General features: G+C 42.6%; 1 protein-coding gene across 1 annotated transcript in view; it reads right to left on the minus strand.

The window, feature by feature from the left end:
- casz1 (castor zinc finger 1) overlaps positions 1–19283 on the minus strand; it is a 77811-nt gene that overhangs the window by 16839 nt on the left and 41689 nt on the right. Inside the window, exons 2-9 of the mRNA XM_054609264.1 lie at positions 17412–17948; positions 11111–11860; positions 10960–11068; positions 8822–8887; positions 6006–6096; positions 3394–3558; positions 1613–1785; positions 214–1085 (exon numbers count right to left, since the gene is read on the minus strand). Coding sequence (XP_054465239.1) covers positions 214–1085; positions 1613–1785; positions 3394–3558; positions 6006–6096; positions 8822–8887; positions 10960–11068; positions 11111–11860; positions 17412–17948 — 2763 coding nt within the window. The remainder of the gene's footprint in view (positions 1–213; positions 1086–1612; positions 1786–3393; positions 3559–6005; positions 6097–8821; positions 8888–10959; positions 11069–11110; positions 11861–17411; positions 17949–19283) is intronic.

Below are 19283 nucleotides of genomic sequence, written 5' to 3' on the forward strand. Positions count from 1 at the left end.
ATAGGGCTGAATTAATCAGTTATTTTTAGAATAATCAATTCCTCATTTACAATCTTATAAAGCAGAAAATCTACATATTTGAGAAGCTGGACCAAAGTATTTTTTTTGTTCAAAATTCTATTTCCCATTTTGTTATCTGTAGAATCTACATAAATTATGCACATTCATGACACAATGATCACAAAAGTGATGATGTTTTGTGAAATGACTGACCTGTGATGAGGTTGTTGGAGGGCTTCAGGGCAGCAGCCGCCAGTCTGGCCATCATGGGGGATATCAGACCTTTGCTTGCCGAGATCTTCTCCATGATGGAGGAGGTGGCGAATGATGTTGGGGTCGAGGCCATTGCTCCGTCCGCACCCAATGTGGAGAAACCCTGGGTCAGTGAGTCGGTGGGCATGGAGTGAGCCCCGGAAGATACAGCTGACATCAGGCTGGCGGCCGGAGGAGGCGGTTGGAGAGACATCCTGGGGATGAGGGGGAAGAACGGGTTGGAGGCCGCCAGGGCACTGTTGGAAAGAGCAAGGGCCACCGGCATGTTGCTGGGCAGGGCCTGGGACAGCAGGCTGGACATCCGCTGACCCGCGCCGGGCAGCGAGGATGTTTGTTTGAGGGCGTGGCCCGATGCAGAGGAGGAGGAGGAGACAGCGGTGGTGGGCGTGGCCAACAGGTGCGATACAGTGGTGGACTGCTGGGTGGTGGGCGAGGCACTCAGGCTGGAGTTCTTGCTGCTGATGGTGGAGAAGTCCATCAGGTCGTCGTTGCTCGACTCCTCTTGCTCATCCTTCGGCACCATGTAGGCGGAGGAGAGGCCCATGACACCGGAGGAGCGGATGTGCCGGCGCTCGTGCTTGCGCTTATGGGAGGTCATCTGGCTAGTGGAGGTAAAGGTGAAGCCGCAGCCTGAGCGGATGCAATGGAAGTGGTTGGTGGCTTTGCTGTAGACGCAGCCCTCGTACTTGCACTCCTCGTACTTGTAGAACTTCTTGAAGCCATCTTTGGCGTAGGCATCGTCCTTGATGTGGTAGCTCTTGTGCTTCTCAATGTCACACTTGTTCTTGAAGGTGAATGTGCATCCTGGGCGCCTGAAATAAGAATGGGAAGAAAAAAAAAGGGAAAACGTGATTCGATATGATGCTCCACTACATAGCCTCCTTAAAACCGTGGTGTAGTTTGGAGTCATGGATAGGGCCCACATGATTCAAATACTTAACAATGGAGGAATGACAGCTAAGGCTGTTCGGTAGCAGCCCACAGCAGCAGCCCGTTGACGTGTTGCCACCTGCAACCGTTTACGGAGGGATGCATTCCAGGGAGGGAGTTTGATGAATCAACCGAGTGATTCTCTATGTCCATTGATAATAGTAATGTGCCTTTATTTATTTATTTTTTCTTTCGTTGGCTTTTGTATTTGTGTAAACTGCTGTTATGGGTCTATGCAGCTACAGTCAGCATTTGTTCATGTGTAAGTCACTACATTTTTTGATACTGAAATGAATTAAGAACATATAAATATATATAAAATGTTGAAACTTTTGAATGCATTTATGCTAAATATAGGTTTTATAAATTCAAACAAAAATGTCCACCACATTAGGCCTGCAATATTCACCTGCAGTGGAAGTGAGTGGTCTTCTGCCCGTAGAATTGACACCCGACCGTGCCGCAGTCCTCAGTGGCACGAAATCTCTGGAAGCCGTCATTGATCAGCTGGGCATTCTTTTTGTGGAAGTTTTCATGGGTCATGACATCGGAGGTGCTGGTGTACACCTTGCTGCAGCCCACCTGCAAAACAAAGAAAAGCATGACAGTTGAAGACAAGATCTTGGCCCAAAGCAGACATGGAAGTTTCAGTTTTGCAAGAATGGTTTTAAAAAGAGCCAGCTTCTAAAAGGCAGTGCTTTAAAGAGATCTGATATACTGTACGTGCTGTAGAGAAAGCAGCTCAGTGCGGTTAAGAAAATGCTAGTGGCCTAGAAATGGGTGGAAGAAGGTTGTGTTTTTCATGTTCACAAGTTTCAAGTCAAACCCGTGAATTGGAAACAATCTTGTCATTGTGACAATTGGAACAAAAGAAAAAAAAAGTGACTGAAAGAGGCAGTGGTCACAGCAAGTAGCTGAAACTACAGTACCTTCCTGGCAAAGCTGCCTTTTAGTGTGTGACAACGCAGTCACCACAAACTTACTGTAATTCTGAGAACAAATTTTGAGAGGTAGAGGGGGTAGAGGAAAGCAGATGGGAGTAGATGACTGTCTCGGTCTTTAGTTTAAAATGTTCTGGTACTCAGGAGCCCTCAGAGCCAACAGAGGGGGGGAAAAAACAGGTAATGTTTGAATTAAAAGCAGCAATTGTATATCATCCCTGGCACTTTTCACCCGCACACAAACCGGGCAACTTCTCCATATTGAGTCAAACAATGAAAAAAATGCCACTCTGTTTTTTTCCCCTCGCTAAATCAAGAGAGCCGATGCCAACATCTGCAGGTTCTCAGGGACTGTTAAAACAAGGGCTGAAACGTCCTAATAACAATTACGCCGTTAGAGGGGTTTAAAAGAGAATATATCTCCAGCCATCCTCCGCCGCGCTGCCGTCCTGACGGCGAGAAAGCTCTCGGCGCAATGACACATTGAAAATAAGCAGATGTGAAAAAAATTAAACAAATCCAGAAGGGGGAATAATCTTCAACTGGCTGCTTGGTACTAAAAGATGAAAAATGTGTAGTTTATATAAACACCTTACTGAATTTTATCCATGCCAATTAAGGAGCGAGAGAGTGAAGAGGTGGGGAAAGCACAAGCAGCCTCACGTGTATTCACCCTTTTTTTTTTTTTAAATCTTCAATTATTTACTTTAGGACACGTTTTGCAAAACTGCTCTTTAAAGACCCTTTGGTGTAAATGGAAAAAGTGTGGAACTGTAATACCATTTCACAGATGTATGTAAACTGTGTGACTCTCAAACATCCTGTAGTCGTGTTACGAGCGGCCTGACTTCCTAGATCAAGGCATCGTCTGTATCATGATGCTCTGCTACTGCCCTTTTTTCTGCCTTATCCTGTTTTAAAACTGTCCTTATATGATGTCATTGTTGAAAACAGTTGTTTAAAGGCTCTTAATGGATACAGAACCAGGCTTTAGGCTCTACATGGACTATGGTTTACTGACAACCACCTTTATTGTGTGGCTCTGGAAGGTAAACTTAGTGATGAATTATATTCTACATTTTGTATCTGCATAGATGAGTTGTGGGTTATTTGTACTGTATGTAACGTCTAAGCATGTGTGACCAAATGTTTCCGTATTTGTGTGCATGCGTGCTTACAGCACGTATTTGTGGCTTTATTGTGGGTATGTGTGTAGGTGGAGGAGGAGCTGTGAGTCTTTGTAATGTACCTGCATGCAGTGGTAATGGGTGCTTTTTCCATTGAGGTGGCAGCCATGGTAGTAGACACTGCAGTCGTCCAGAGGGCTGAAGCGCATGAAGCCATGCTGCAGAGAGTTGTCCCTCTTCTTGTGCATGTTGTAGTGCCTGATTACATCCTGCTTACTGGTAAACCTCTGCAAAAGGGGAGAGGGGAAAATGTGCGGCAACAGGTTGGTGTTTATTTAAACCAGTCATAGAATCAGCAACAAGTCACTTTATCTCTGTGGAAGCAGCAGCTGCAGCATGCAGGAGCCAATTGGCAGTTGGGGAGAGCTGTGCCGACTGCAACGGAGAGGGCCAGAATGTCTTTAAAGATGATGCGTTCTGTGGTTATTGATTTACTTTGCATATCTCAAAGTTGTGTCCTATCCAAATGCAGCACCAAAGACTCTGGGACTTTCTGAGCGCAGGAGAAGCTTCCACATTGATCATGAAGAGTGTTCTCAACTTTTTCCCTTCTAGCAAAATGGTTTTTTTGTTTTTTTTAATTAAGATGAATCAATTGACATGCAAGATCACAGTTCTGATGTTTCTGTCTCTGGAAAAATTATGTTCCATGCAGATGGTTTCTCAGACATGCACAGGGGAAAACAGAAGACAACAGAAACAAACAAACAAACAAACAAGTGAACCAAAAAACGTTTTCCCTTTCAATTCGCTGAGATATGATTCAATTTTTAATTAAAGCGTTTGCACTCGCTTTTGGTGCAGGCTTTGCCTGTAATGATGAGTGAATATGCTAAGAGACCCGCCTTCTAAAATTACAAAATTAATAAATAAAAAATCCCTCCCACACCTAGGAGTTGGGAAGGGGAAATAGAAAAGTCACTCCACAGAGACTCGCAGCAACCAAATCTGCTGTAATTGGGCTTAAGCTGATGTTACAGAAACTGTAAAAGGAGAAGTGCGAATCAATGAGACTTGAGAGTTCTGCCTTCAATCCATATTTATCTCCAGTTGAGGGAAAAACATCAGAAAGAACTATTCTAAAAAGCAACTAATTGCTGTACAAAGTAGGGTAATTGCTTTGTGTCATGTGCTCTACTCCGCAAAAGTAAAGAGCTCAGATCTCACCCAGCTGTTCATTCTCTTCCTCTTAGCCTGTTTCCCACTGCATATATCTGAGATGTTTGACTCCAGTAGGAGCAAACACTTCATTAGGATTTGTAATCTAATTAATGAAAGCAGTGGATTTAGCTTTTTTGAACAATTTTCCTGAAAGATTCTGAGCACAGATCTGGGGCTCACTGGTATCTGATGGGTAATGATGACCGGAAGACAAGTTGAACTGCGGTCATGGTACATTCGATCCATCAAGCCGTCCAAAATAGGCCATGGAGAGAGCTGACTGGGAAAAAGATCTCATTTTCAGTTGAGTGGCGATGAAGGTTGGGAGCCACTTGCTACATTTATTTTAGGATTCCCACTAGTGTGGCAAGATGAACACTCTCCCTCATGTACAAGCCCATGAAAGGAGAATGTTAAGACTCAGCCAATAGCCCGCAGGCTGGTAGTGGGATAATATTCCAGGAGTGTGTGTCATGTAACATTTCATGAGTTATCGCTTCGAAAGGGGGCTGCTCGTCACTGCCTGCTTCTCCCTTTTTTTCAGGGTATTGACGTCCCAGAGAGCTGGCTTGCAGAGCATATCTGTGTTTCCACGCAATGCACAAGCAACAGAGAAATGTAGACCTGACCGTGGAAAATTGCCCTGATAACCTGAACTAACACTCTAAATAATGACATGAAATGATTTTCCTTTGTATTCCTCCAAGAATGTGTCCCATCAGACTGTGAAGTGGGATTCATGCATAAAATGAAAGCTTAGATCTGTGATGCTTTTTACCACATAAACAATATTTATCGAGCGGTAATCTCTCCTGATCGGGAGCAGACAAAGGAGATTACAGATGAAGATGGCTTAATTCAGAAAATTGTAAGGAAAGGAAGGGGAAAAAAACACACACACTTCCATCTTTGACAAATCTGCCTGTGTTTGCCTAACTCTCTCAGACCATATGCTACAGCAAACACAAGGACTGTATTATGATCTGCTTTGCGTTTTTTTCTTTCCTTCCTGTGCCATACATGACAACTCCTGGGACCGGGACCAGATTAATAACGTGGAAGGGGATTAAAGACAGGCCCTCAAGTCAGTGGCAGATGTCTTTAGAAAAAAGAACACATAGATTAAAAAAAAGGGCTTGTTTAAAGCATATTTACAATAACCCTTGTGATTAAAGGCCAAGTGTCAAAGATCTACTGTTCCTAGAAGATGCCTGTATTCTGAGCGTAGATATACACTCATAGCCTGTTCGTCAGATTAAAGGCCAGCAAACTTTTCACTTGGTAGACTTTGGCTGGTTGTGGCCTCACTAATGAAGAGATTTCACATTATCCTGTTTGTCTGTCCTAGGATCACCACATCCCCTTTGTCATGTCCTGAAGAAAGGGAAGACGCTTCGCTTTTTTGAGTTCTAAATCTAAAAATTCTTCGATCCAAAAGTAAAGTTTGCAGCGTACAGGAGAACATGTGTATTTGAGGGATGCTCAAAAAAAGTTGTAAAATACTCACGCTCACCTGGTAGTTACACTCAGGGTCCATGCAGTGGTAATGCTCTCTGTACTGGTAGGCACAGTGCACGTGTCCACAGTGTTGACTCCCAGAGAACCTGAAAACCAAGTTACAGGACAAATGTGAACAATTTCATATTTTGAACAGCAACACACAGAGCAGGGGATAAAACGACACATCAGAGCTCATCGCACAAAGAACAGTCGTAGGGACGAAAACTCTGAATGACAAAGCAGCTCAGAAATATGTCGGTGTGATTTGAAAATAATAAACGGCAAATCGAGAATGATTAGTGAAGGAATAATTTTATAATACCAGGAAGAGCACAAAAGAAAAACAGGCGAAGGAGTTCTCGAGGCATTGTGCTCGTCTCACCTTCAAAGTAACACCGCTCGCACCTTCAAACTGACTTCTGCTTTCCACACTCCTGCGACAATTTATCCGTCTGTCACACCAATTTCAGCCAAATTAGCTCCATTTATTTCCAAAGCAGCCGTAAGAGACACTTATTATACTGAAACCCTTTACCCCGATACGCACACACACACACACACACACACACACACACACACACACACACACACACACACACACACACACACACACACACACACACACACACTCAAGGATCAGGATGCCCATGACTACTTTATTTTCTCGGCACTGTGAAAACCCTTGTCAAATCAATGCACAGTTCTTTCAGGTTAACCACAGTTTAAGTGAGGAAAAGGGTCAGGTATCCTGAGATGGAGGAACAGCTCCGTCTACTTTTCACACCAAACCCTTTCACTCTCTCCTGCGGAGTCCAACAAAAAAATTGTCTGGCGCTGCTTGCTACAGTACAGACACTTTTACGGTGGTGATTATAAGTCTGACGACGATGACTGTTAAAATCCTCCAATTACCAGTGAAAACACACAAATAAACATTTGCACTGCTGCTGCCAAGAGCTCCATCTGCTAGTGCAGAGGAGAGGGGGAGATGGGGGGCTAAGTAATATTTTTTCCATCTCTCTTTCTGTTTTTTCCTTGTTAGGATTATCCCAGAGCTGCATTTACAGATCACTTTGCTGAGTTCATTAAGCTAATTGAACGGCATATCCACTACTCTTTTTAAGTTGGCTGGGAGGGTGTATCTATGTGTATGTGTGTGTGTGTGTCTGGGAAATGGTGACGGAGTTAGAGGGGGCTTTAGGAAGGTTTGATGGCTCTTTTAGTAAAAGACAAGACCAGAAGTCGAACTACGTGTGAACACACATTAAAGCCAACATATGTCCCAACCATTAGTGCTTTCTATACTCTTCTTTCACATACATACACTCACCAACACACACATTTACACGTATGAACACACAAAGCCCCCCACCCCCTGAGACTATGGCCCACCCTTCTGCTCATTGCCCAGCTGTATCACTTTGCCTCTGGACAATTCCCACTTGCCGCGTCAGGGGGCCTAATGGGCCGCTGCTATTCAGCAGCAGATTAAATATTAATATCACCACGATACAGAGATTGCAGCGCATCTCCAGTTACAATAGAGATACACAGATCAAAGTGCCGCGGCAACAGTGGGTGCATGAAAGCATTTAAAGAGTGAAACCTGCAACTAAACACTACCATGGAAGCTCTTTAAAACATCAAACTGTAGTGTGGTGAGGAGATGAAGAACTTATTTTTTTTCCTCTTTTCACAAGGATTGGGTACAAACGCGTTTACAACGCTGGTTTTTAGTATTAATGTGCACTCATTAGCCCGAGCTCAAAAGAGGACCCTCCCCCGCCTCTACCTCCCCTCTCGGTGCTACATTTGCCCTTTTTATGAGCCCTCCTTTTCCATTTTTTTTTCCTCCCTCCTCTTCTTTCCTTTTTCTTTTTTTTCCCAACCCCAACACGGAAATTGAAACTGTATCTTGGCTTATCTGCAGCCTCCCCGTGCATCAACTGCCGAGATGTTTAGACAAATTTTATGCATTATGCAGCGCAAATATCAAAACAGTTCTTGGCAGTGCCAGCAGAAGCCTCATTAAAAATTCCTTAATTAAATCTTCTTGCAAAATGTAATCAGTCCAAGGAAGGGGTTTTGTGTGTCTGTGTGCGTGTGTGTGTGTGTGTGTGTGTAGAAGAGGACGTGTGTGTATGTGTGTGTCTGTCAGTGCCAAGGCTTTGATTTGTGCCCTTCATGTTATGGCTTGGAGAAGTAATCATTAACGCCAAAGCCACTTTGGCTTTTCAAATGCTGTTTTTCTTTCTTTTTAAACGGAATAAACAAACAAATGATAATCACCTTTCTAGTGTCGGCTCAATATGATTCCAGAATGGGGGACATTGTTCTGTGTCCATTGAAAAGCAAGATACCTCCCTTCCCCTGATGTTTTTGTCTCTGTTGGTGTGAATGACAGACTTTTCAGATCATTCAGTTCCTTGTGTGTTCAACAATAAGCAGCAGACCTCAAGGAGAACTTGGCCTAAGCTCATATCCTCTCTGCCACAGTCACAGCTAACAGTACATAGCTGCTCAGAATTATGTTCTCCTCATTGTTTTAGTGCTATACACACCGTGAGCCTTTCCTTAACCAGTTACGGTAAGCTACCATCAAACCATTTCACTTTCATTACCCCCTCATCCTTATACTTCCTCTCAGCACATAAATTTGAGTCTTTTCTTAATCAATTTACTGCACACAGAATAATCTCATACCAGTCTAAAGTCTAGTTACATCACTGAATAAAACACACCGTTAGTGGATAAAAAAAAAAAAAAAAGGTTCATCTCAGTTTTGGGTATATTTTTTCTTTGGTGTAGCACATTGAGGGATTTGCATACCTGGCAATATATTTCTGGTAGAGGTTGATGTCGTCGCTGGCGGGTTTATCCGGTGGCAGGCCATTCCTAATGCAACGGCAAACACAAAAGATACAGGATTAATGGTGTGGTTGGGCTGCCTGTTGTTAATAAAAACAAACTGACACAATATTTACTTACAAGCCGCTCCCAAACTTTGGACTATCAATATACATTTACTTGTGGCACATTTTCATGTGCCGTATGAATCAGGGATGGAAGGCGCACACTTTGATGCATGGTCTTCCAACCAATGAAAGGCAAAATGCAGGAGCAAGGGGACATTAATCTTTTATGGGGGGTATTTTAGTGAGTGCTCATTTGCAAAAACTGGATAATGTGGATGTGGAAGGAAAGATCTGAAAAGGTCTTTTTCTGGTAATCTCTAAATTCCCTTGGTTCAAATGCTGATGTCAAGTTGTCTGAACAGTCTGACTATCAGTCTGAACTCAGTTCAAACAATGATGTAGGACAACACTGCAGCTTCAAATGCATATGGCTCAAACTCATCGACCGACTCGATCAGTTTTACTCAAATCAGATTCAATTCAAAAGAAGGAAATCAAGAGGGATTCATCACATTACAGCGGCGTGTGCTTTTTGTCACCTGTGATGTGGTTCCCTTCATGAAGCTGGTAGCAGTGACAGTCATAATACAGTATTGGTTCTGCTCGCTCCCTCTCAGAAACGGCATTAAGCTTCATGTGAGCAGCTCCGCACGGGGGATGACCTGAGGTTAATCTGGCCCAGAGGGGAGGATGCACTGCCAGACATTCTCACTAGCACCCCCCCTTTCCTCCCTGTATACAAGCACCAGACTGGGTCAGTTAGCCAAGCTTGCAGCGCCACTGAGCCCCAATACCGACAAAGGCCAAAGCCTGAGGGAGAAGTGCCAGAGGGCTCTTGAACACTGTCTTTGATAGGTCTCGACTAACTAGAGACAAGGTCAAAACCAATCAAACAGACTCTGGGAGCTGTTTCCTACTAGTAGTGCACAAGACTGTAGGCTGGCTCCCCAAACCCCTCGTTTGCTTCCTTTAAAGTGCACTCGTCAGGCGGTGTAGAGTCGGCCCCTGTGACTCGCCGGGAGGTTAGTCATGGCTCCAAAGTAATTAAAGGGAGAGTTGTTACACCCTAGCCAAACGAAAGAAGTCAGTCACTTTGCGATGACTGTGCTAAATCAGTCTCCACGGAGTGCTACAGCGAGTAAACACTTCATGTGCCTTCGCAACTCATCATGTCCTGGATCTATTGGGCACTATACGCTATTTCACACTACATTCCTGTTGGCTGCTGTGGAGGTAGCAATTACCTTTGCGTTAGGCTAACTGACTCACAGTAGCAGTTAAGTGTATGTGAGCTTCATATTGGCTCCAAGGTGTTCCACTGGAACTTGGGATCTTTTCAATCCGCCATTAAACTTTAAATTGGAAATTTAATGGACAGGTTGTACTTTTTATTAACAGATTTTAAGAGGTATGCATTGTTTTGGTGCAAATATATTGTGCAGTATGTCATGCAATATTTTTTTGTTAATAAGCACACGTCGCTCGTTTACCAATAAGAGAGAGGATGAGATCAATGCTGTCATCGCTTGCCTTCTGTATATATTTATTAACTTATTGTTAACTCTGACAAGGTACTGTTTTCTGCACCGTTGGTCTGTTTCTTTGTTATTTTTTGTTGGGTGAATATCAAAAAATGTACTGATCTATTACATTTAGGCAAAAGTTTGGTTACTGACAAAATAGTAACTTATTAGTTTTTATGTGCAGGATAGCTTCACCGTATTATAATTTGCAACGTTATACCCTTTTGCTCAATCCTGCTCAAGTAAAGTATGAAATAATTGTTCCCCCTTGTTTCCCTGGTCACTTATCTCATCATATAGGCCACGCCCATTTGGGGCTTCACAGATATTTTACCATATTGAATGTTTGCATAACACTTTATACTCCTATTCAGGATTTAAGAATTCTCAAAATTGGCGTTATCGATCTCTATGTATATGTTGATGCAGATTACAAATCACATTAAACTAATCAAAAGCATTGTGTAGCCTTGGCAGAGGTATGTGCTCTCTAAATGCTTTCTAGTTTCATATGATGACGTTTACTTACTTAACAGAGGACACAGTGCCCGTGGTGATGGAGTCAGTCTTGGAAAAGCTGGACTTCAGGTAGTCAGCGGCGTTGAAGCTTATTTGTCCTGTCTGGTCCATCGTGAGCCCTGGGGCGATGCTGGCCCCGGCGGCGCCCACGGTGGGGACACCGGGAGCTCCTGGGTTCCCTGGTGCTGTAGCAAGGATGTTGGGCATCAATGAGGCCTCGTGATTTCCCGGCATCAGCTTCTGAATTGTTCTGATGTCATACTTCGAAGGGCGGCCCACTTTGCAAGTCTTAAAGGCAATGGCGCCGCCCATGTCAGGGTTGCCCTCGCCAGGCTTGAAGAGGTGCAGAAACTTGACGTTCTCAAGATCGTACTTGGAGGGTCGCTTGTAAGCATTGCCGTTCTGCTGCTGTAGACTCTCACCCATCTTCAGCTTCTGAATGAAGAAGTCATACTTGGAGGCTCGGGACGCCATGTTCTGCATGTGAGAGGGATTCGGTGGCTGAGAAGTGCCCAGCTGAGGTCCTCCTGGCTGTTTGTGCTCCAGGCTTTGGGGGTAGATCTGTGCCTCGGCCCCTGGGAGGCACCCAGAGGTCTGGAGCATGGTAGCGCTCTTGTCTTGGGCAAGTTTTGGGTTGAGGTCTTCTGGTTTGGGTGGGGAAGCATGCATGGGCCAAGGAAGAGTCTCGCCGGCTTTGAGCTTACGAATGTACTCTTCGTACTTTGAGAAGCGGGCACGCCGCGAGGCCTCCTCAGTGCTGAGGGATGAGGGGTCTGAGGTAGCGGCTTTGAGCTTCTCAAAGCTGCTCTTCTTGGTCAGCTCATCCCTTACCTGCTGGTCATCATAACCGAACATTCCCAAAAATTCATTCATGGTGTTGGCTGCATAGTCTCGCAGGGTAGATGCTTCTCCTGTACAAAGAAAGAGTAGAGTAGTGAGCTCCTCTGTGAGAGATACAATTCTTAAACTGCCTGCAAATGTTTTCCTTTTGAAGCTGCTACAAACAACGTTGCTCAAGGCATGTCAATCATTGGCCAAAATCATATCAGTCAATCAGTCCACCACTCTCTATCGCTTCACATTGACTGATTCTCACCCGAAAAGTGTTTCACTATCGCTATGCTGTGTAGCTGAAGAAGATTCAACAATTTATTGTTTTGTTTGGCATCAAATGCCTATGTTACAAATGGAGTAATCTGTGGAAAATATATTTTGACAGCCCAGTAATTATAACAACCCTCTCTCATATTAAGGTGAGCACACTGCATTATGATAATAAAAGACTTCCAACCTACTAGAACTAAATCTGCTACATTATAGTCTATCTTTTTTTCTGAACATTACCTGCTTACGATTGATGTGTTCGGCTATACTTGTTATTTCAGAACTGCAGTAAATTTTAAAACAGGAAAAGTGATTCTAGAGCAGCGTCTACCTTGTACATCTCTGTGCATTTATGTGTCTACAAACAAGCAGCCTGAGGCAATGCTCTTCCTGTTTTGGTTGCACTACAAGTCAGTCCTGCACAATTTGCAGATGACTGTACCAAAGAACACACTGAATAAACAAACTTCTTCAGATTTTCTATCTTGTTATGTCTTATCAAAAATTCATTAGAGAATCACTATTAAATAATATATTAAATAAATGGTTTACATGTAAGAGCAGGAAATCTTTATGAGATCACATTTGAGGCCGAAGAAAATAGGGGAATCTCTAGGTTCTTAGAAATGAAGTGAAATGAATCAACATCAGTGCACTTCCCCACAGTTTTTTACACAATGACTGATGCAAATGACATAATTAGAACTGCTATCTTCCAGGAAGTTGGCATGTTAAGTGCAATTCATAATCCCCGAAGTTTGATGTAAAGTATTGTAAAAAAAACAACTATGATTAATGTGTCACCTTTAAGAGTGAAATGAATGAATCCTTTCCCCTTTTTACACATTTGTGAACTGAAACATCCTTTCCATTTTAAGGGTCAATTAAATTGGACAACTTCCCCAAGGACATAAGCGAAATATAGTCAATGTATAGTTTAATTACATTATGGCGAGATTAATTCTGGCCCATTAACTTTCATCCAGGTTAGTGCAAGAGGTCAGAGAGTGGGGAAAAAGATTTTGTCTGAAAGCAATGGAGGGACAAAGTTTTGCATAGAGAAAAAAAAGAGGAAAAGGTACATGAGAGAGAAAATAGAGAGGTAGGAATGTGAGGCAGTTGTGTTAGCTGATCCAACTCAATTTCATAAATCTCCTGTTGTGTCAGTTTGCATGTCAGACAGGATACCAGAACACCAGAGTAGTAATGTAACAGATGATAATTTCACCTGGGTCATGTAAAAGCTTTGGCCTTCTTAACTCATCCTTGGCACAGTCACAGGACCAGAGTAAAAAAAAAAAAGTTTAAAAAAAAATGTTTCACATCATATCACCATCAAAACATGATCTGGTGAGAAGTAATACCACCTACCACCCGGGTAATTAATACATAAATATTTCTGCTCTTGTCTCAGATTTCTCAGTTATTGCTAAATCAGTCTCCGTGCCCTGCTTTTCACATCTCCCGCGGAGCATGTAAAATAATCCCCAAATTTCCATTCACTGCGTTGGGGTTGCTCCTCTACGCAGTGGATCAGTATGAAAGAGTATCTGGTAGATCGAAAGGGCATGAAAAATTTAACAGAAATGGACCGTGTATTTGAGAGGAAATGCCTCGCATATCTTTTGATCAAATCTGCCATGTTTTCACATGTACTGAAACCACAGACTACAAGAACTTACTGCAGGGTACAATACAACTTGACTTATTTTATCCTTAAGTTTTCGGTTTCTTTTGAGCTGTTTAACTGATAATCATACATGGCACAAAAGAACATTTTGAACATTTCCACTCAAAATGTGATTTTGCTAAACATTCTTCTCATTTGATTTAGGTGTTTGTGACTTTAGTGCATGGTTGGCTTTTACTGCTACTGTATTTGTAAGGGGACCTCAGGTCACAGTATATCATATAGCTCTAAAGTTAGGACAGACCCGCCCACACACGTAGCAGAAAAGTCAGAAAATGGACTTACACGTAATGAGTGAGGGATGGTATTTAAAAAGAGCACACCAGAATAGATGGAAATCATATTTTAAAAATGTCTAAATAAATTTGTTTTTTTTAATCTTCTGATCACTAATATAAAGAGTGTCAAAGCTGCTTCTGTATTGACCAGGAATAGATTCATGTCTGTCGACTTTTGCTTTGGAGTAGGTTTCAAATTAAATAAAACATCTATCATTTTTCTGGCAGAGTCAATTGCTAATTACTGTACAGAGACTAGTGGTTTCTGTCATGGGAGCACCGACATATCTTTTTTTTATATTATATTTGCTTATGGTATTATCATTACCTTGTCTCTGAAAAAAATTAGCCAAGTCTCTTTATTCATCACCGGAGCCATGTGGCGTGCTATCAACGAAAGGCAAATGATTGGACTTGAAAAGGATTATGACTGGAACTGACAGGAGATAACCTTTTCTAAAACACCATGTAAATGAGTTTTCTACTCGAGCCCTATCTTGCTGCCTTTTAATGATGTCATGTGACACCAGGTGGGAAACTATGTATGGGGTGAATGGGTTAAGGTGAGATTGGTCTCTCCACTAATGCTACCACCCAACCCACCAAAAGAAAAAAAGAAAAGGAACAAAAAAACACAGAAATAAACCTCACATCTGACATTTCCCTCCACACTCTCTCTGGTGTCACTGGAAACTCTACAAACAAGTGGTTTCTAATCTTGACACTTCAGGCAAGCAAAGCCCAACACACGGCACATACCTGCCTTGTCTATATTTTAGGCAATTGGGCCACATTTTCCCTCCCTGTTATGATAACAGATGGGCATTATATCTCCTTTTGGCTGACCAAACATGGCCATCAGTGTGGCATAGCTTCTCTGCTCACGGGACTGAGAGGCAGAGGTGTCGCTGATGATAAAGGTGCATGCCGGTGGCTATATATGGACTAATCTGGGGTTTGAATACAGTTGTCAGTTTTGAATCGCACATGCACAACGTAAACTATGTAGTTGAAAATATAAGTTTAAATAACATGCTGTGTTTTCAGTTGAGTTCAGTCAGAGAAAGTTTTGCAAAGTGGGATTATTTTTTATTATGGTGCAATAATTTAAATAGAGTTTTAAAAAGCAAATTGTGTTGATGTCGGTGAATTAGTTTAAGTGTGTTTTGTTTAAATGGGCAGTGGTAGCCTAATAAAGAGTTGCTTTGAATAAATGACATTATGCACATTTGTTTGGACTAATTTGACACACACACACACACACACAAAAGTGCACGGAGCTTCAAACTTGCTCTCTGTTTGGTTAGTTAATTAACAGGCAGTAAATAGTGGGGGCTTTGAAATGGTTTGAAATGAACAATAACCTTTTACAGTGAACCCAGAATTGCAAATGGAAGTCACGGTCAAGCCTGTTTGATCCATCGCTATGAGCATCTCTGTCTTTGCTTTCATAGTTTTTTTTAATTCATTGGTTTTTCCATTGACTGGCTTACGAAGGCTCTAATGCGACATCTAAATTATCTAGGAAAAGTATTCTGGGGTTTTGCACTGATAGGAAATCCGCACGATGCCTCAATGTGAGGAGTTAAATGTTTTGAAGGTCGCAGTTTCTCTCATTGATCTTGCAATGTTTGTTAATTACATTGTCACTGATGTTGTGAGAGATAATTAAGCCACTATGTTTATATGCATAATTATGTGCACTCCGCATCAGCCTTTGAAAGACAGCGGCGAGAGGGAGAGAGGAGAGAAAAAAAAAATGTTTTAATTGTGAGCTGAGCAGAAACATGGCAATATAGATGCCCTAGTTACAATCAACAAAGAGCAACTCTGAGAAAAAAAAAAAAAAACACTCTAAAGACAAGATTTGCAACTGATGCAGTGTGCTCTCCCCACAGTCTTCAAACACTCTGGCTTTGCTGTGAGATGTTAAGTAGTTAGGGATCCAGTGAAGGGAAAGGTGTAGGTCTGCTACACGACAGTAATACATATTTAAAGACAGGCGTTCTTTTTTTTGGCCATGAAATAAACACAAAATGACTAATTAAAACCACAAAGCCTTCCTCATTTGCCTCAGAAATGAAACCTGCTTCATTTTCTGAGAAGCCCCTTTGTGTGGCCAGAGCTGTTGCTGTAAAACACAAAAGAAATGCAGACTTAAAGAGCATGTGTACATGACTCTGAGGTAGATACCTAAACCTAGATGAAAGGCCAAAAAACTGTTAAAGTGGGGTGAGCAAGCACAAAACAAAACTTGTTTTTGTACCGCAACAACCGGTCTCACCTGCAAATTGCAGCTTCCTTTTTTCCTCTCGCTGTCTTCAAAACACGCTTTATCTATTCATATAAGCGAGCCATGTTTTTTCTCCTTTTTTTTAAAAAGTTCTGCATGTTAACTATACAAAGGCCAAACTCTCCTATAGTGCGTATGCATCTAGCTACAAGTGTGACAAAGTGTATAAGTGCAAAAGACATTTTCTTAAAAGACTGTTTGTGCTGTTATCACATTCTCTTGTTACTTCCGACTGACTGCCTGAGCCAGCTTTTTTCTATTTGATAATCAGTAAATGATATTGTGGGAACATCATGTCATAATTAAACAGGGGTTATTACAAGTAATTTACAAGAGCACATTGTATAAAGGCATTTATTAAAATATGTCCATGTCTGCTCGCAATAAATATATGGAGCCACTGTTGTTTGTGACAAGATAAGAACACACTCAAGAGTCATATGGCTCTGTGATATAATTTCCCTATTTCTGACTTTATTTGACAATTGATCTCTTGTATTTGACAACTGAAAAAAATAAATAAATTAAAAAAAAGCTCCTCTACGGCAGACTACAACTCCATGTAATAGAGGAGTTTGAAGCGGTGGCTAAGTTTAGTGAGCTTAGGGAAAATCAAAGACTCAATATGTAATCCTGGGTGTAATATGAAGCTTAGCCTGGTCCTGCCATGCGCTCTTGGCCCACAGCTGCTGGGAGAGTGCATAAACAGCCTTACGTTGTAAGCCTACTCCATTTATGAATTTCTTTTTGCAGTTAACCGCACACTGACAAGTTTCTGCCCCCCCATCCTCCCCGGCCTGCCAGTTGAATCTGTCTTTAGGGTAATAATGTCACTGGCTATTCATAATGTAACTTTAGAGTGTCTCTTTCCAATAATGGGCACACTTAAGCTTATGCGGATGGGGCAATGTCACCCCTCTATCTAAGCATTTGCCCCTTAATACTATGGGGTGGAATGTTTTGAAGGGCAAAAGTAGTGTCGGTTTAAGAAGTCTAAAAAAGGGTCAAGTATAAATCAGAGTATGGTGGGGACATGTGAAGGTATGGGAGGACAGAGAGTCAAAATGTACCTTTAGAGGAGAAAGGTGCTTGGCGACTCTGGGCCTCACGTGGTGGCATGTACGTGGTTTCTTTTGGAGGCCTGTCTTCCGCTTCTTTGTCGTCATGGAAACTGCCATCCTGCGAGCCGGCGGCCGGCTCGGCCTCCTCGGCGTTGTCCTCGTCATCGCTGCAGCCCGTGGGGTGAACCATGTACACGCCCTCCGGAGGGCCGGCTTCCTCGTTGCCCACTTTGAGTTCATGCTCGTCGTGTTCGCCGACGGGGGCTGGCGGCTCGTCGCCATACTCGCCGTTCACCCACTTCTCGATGGCCTCGCGTCTCTTCTGGTCCTCCTCCAGACTCTGAGTGAGGTTCAGGCCCTCTGGGAAGTTGGTGTCATTGTCGTCGTAGTGGGAACTGCCGCGCTCGCTGTTTTCTGCCACACTCTGGTCTCCCTCGGCATTCTGGGAGCTGCTGTCAAACACCACCTGACGGCTCAGCTTGGCACAGATAGCGTTGAGTTTTAGGCCACCTTTCCTTTTGGCGGCCATCTTGGATTTTCCTGAGGTCGTTTCAGTGCATAAACTCCTTTCAGCTAATTGAAACAAGAAAAGAAAAAAAAGATTAGTTCAGGTTAATCAGTATTACAATAATCTGTGTTACGGTTTAGGGTATGCAACTTTTCACTCAATTAGCATTTTTTTTTTGTTTAAATGCTTCCGGTAACACCAGAGACAAAGTTTGAACCAGCTCTTCCATGTCAGTAACTGGTTTTAAACATCACAATGGAAAAACAACAGCGAACAACAGTGACTGCTGCTATTAATAACATCCAAAAGCACTTAACAATAACAGACTGGAAGGACACACAGAGATACTGTACATATCTTTCTAAGTCACACCTCTTCGGTCAGCTCAGAGTTGAAAGCAGTGATGAAAAAAAAAAAGAAGGAAAGAAAAAAGCCCAGGCAGCTGAAACCACAGGCAGATAGGTATCAGACCCCCTATGGTACTACAAGCAGCAAATACACGGCTACATAATCCTTCACATGACAGCGCTAGAGAGACACTGTGAAATGTTATCTTCACTCTCACCTCAAGAGGCTGTGGTCCTGCCACTGAGTGGGGGGGCTGCACAGCGTTATAGCTGTCAGGATGTAGAGTGAAAATGCTGAGCGCTTTTGGTCTTTTTGGTGCTGTGTTCTCACGTTGGCTATTCAGTGGGATTACGCCCAAAAGCTGGGTTGTAATTGTATTTTTTTTCTGAATAAGCTGCTGGTTTCACTTTATTAAAAGGAAAATAATAAACCAGGTATACAAGCTCTTTGTACCCTCTGCTGTCTTTTACAGTTGATCCAGCCAAGACAGCAACATGGATCCAAAAAAATGTATATATCAAGACATACTGCATTGTCTCAACATCTTTTTTTCCCCCGTGCGGCCTCTCTGAACAATAGAGCATGATAGAGTGTGCTTTGGGGCAGCAATGGGTGGCATTATTTCAACGAAGTGGGGCTATCTTTATAACATGTCCTCTGATGAGGCAGGAACAGCTGCCTTTGGCATTCCATATCCAGAGCTGCCTTTTTAGGGCAGAAACTGCACTCTAGTACCTTTCACTTTTATTTCCAGAGCCACCAAAGTTCACCTTCCCACAGCGTTTTCCAGACTCAAAATCAAGGCCAGATCGTTATCAAGTAGTAAATAAGTTTTAAAAAGCGAGGAGGAGTTGACCGTGAGTCACAGTATTTATGGTATCGAAAAAAAGATAAAAAAAAGAAGCAGTATAACCACCAGAGATCAGCCAAGCATTTTCACTTGTATTGTGTTTTTATTCGGCAGTATGTAAAGGTTTGTCAGTTGAGGCTCTGTGAAAGCAGTTAAAACAGCACGCCACAGCAGAGAAAGTTCTGCCTGTGTGAAGTAGTAT

The sequence above is a fragment of the Anoplopoma fimbria genome, chromosome 12 (genome assembly GCF_027596085.1).
Source record: "Anoplopoma fimbria isolate UVic2021 breed Golden Eagle Sablefish chromosome 12, Afim_UVic_2022, whole genome shotgun sequence".
Classification (NCBI taxonomy): Eukaryota; Metazoa; Chordata; class Actinopteri; order Perciformes; family Anoplopomatidae; genus Anoplopoma; species Anoplopoma fimbria.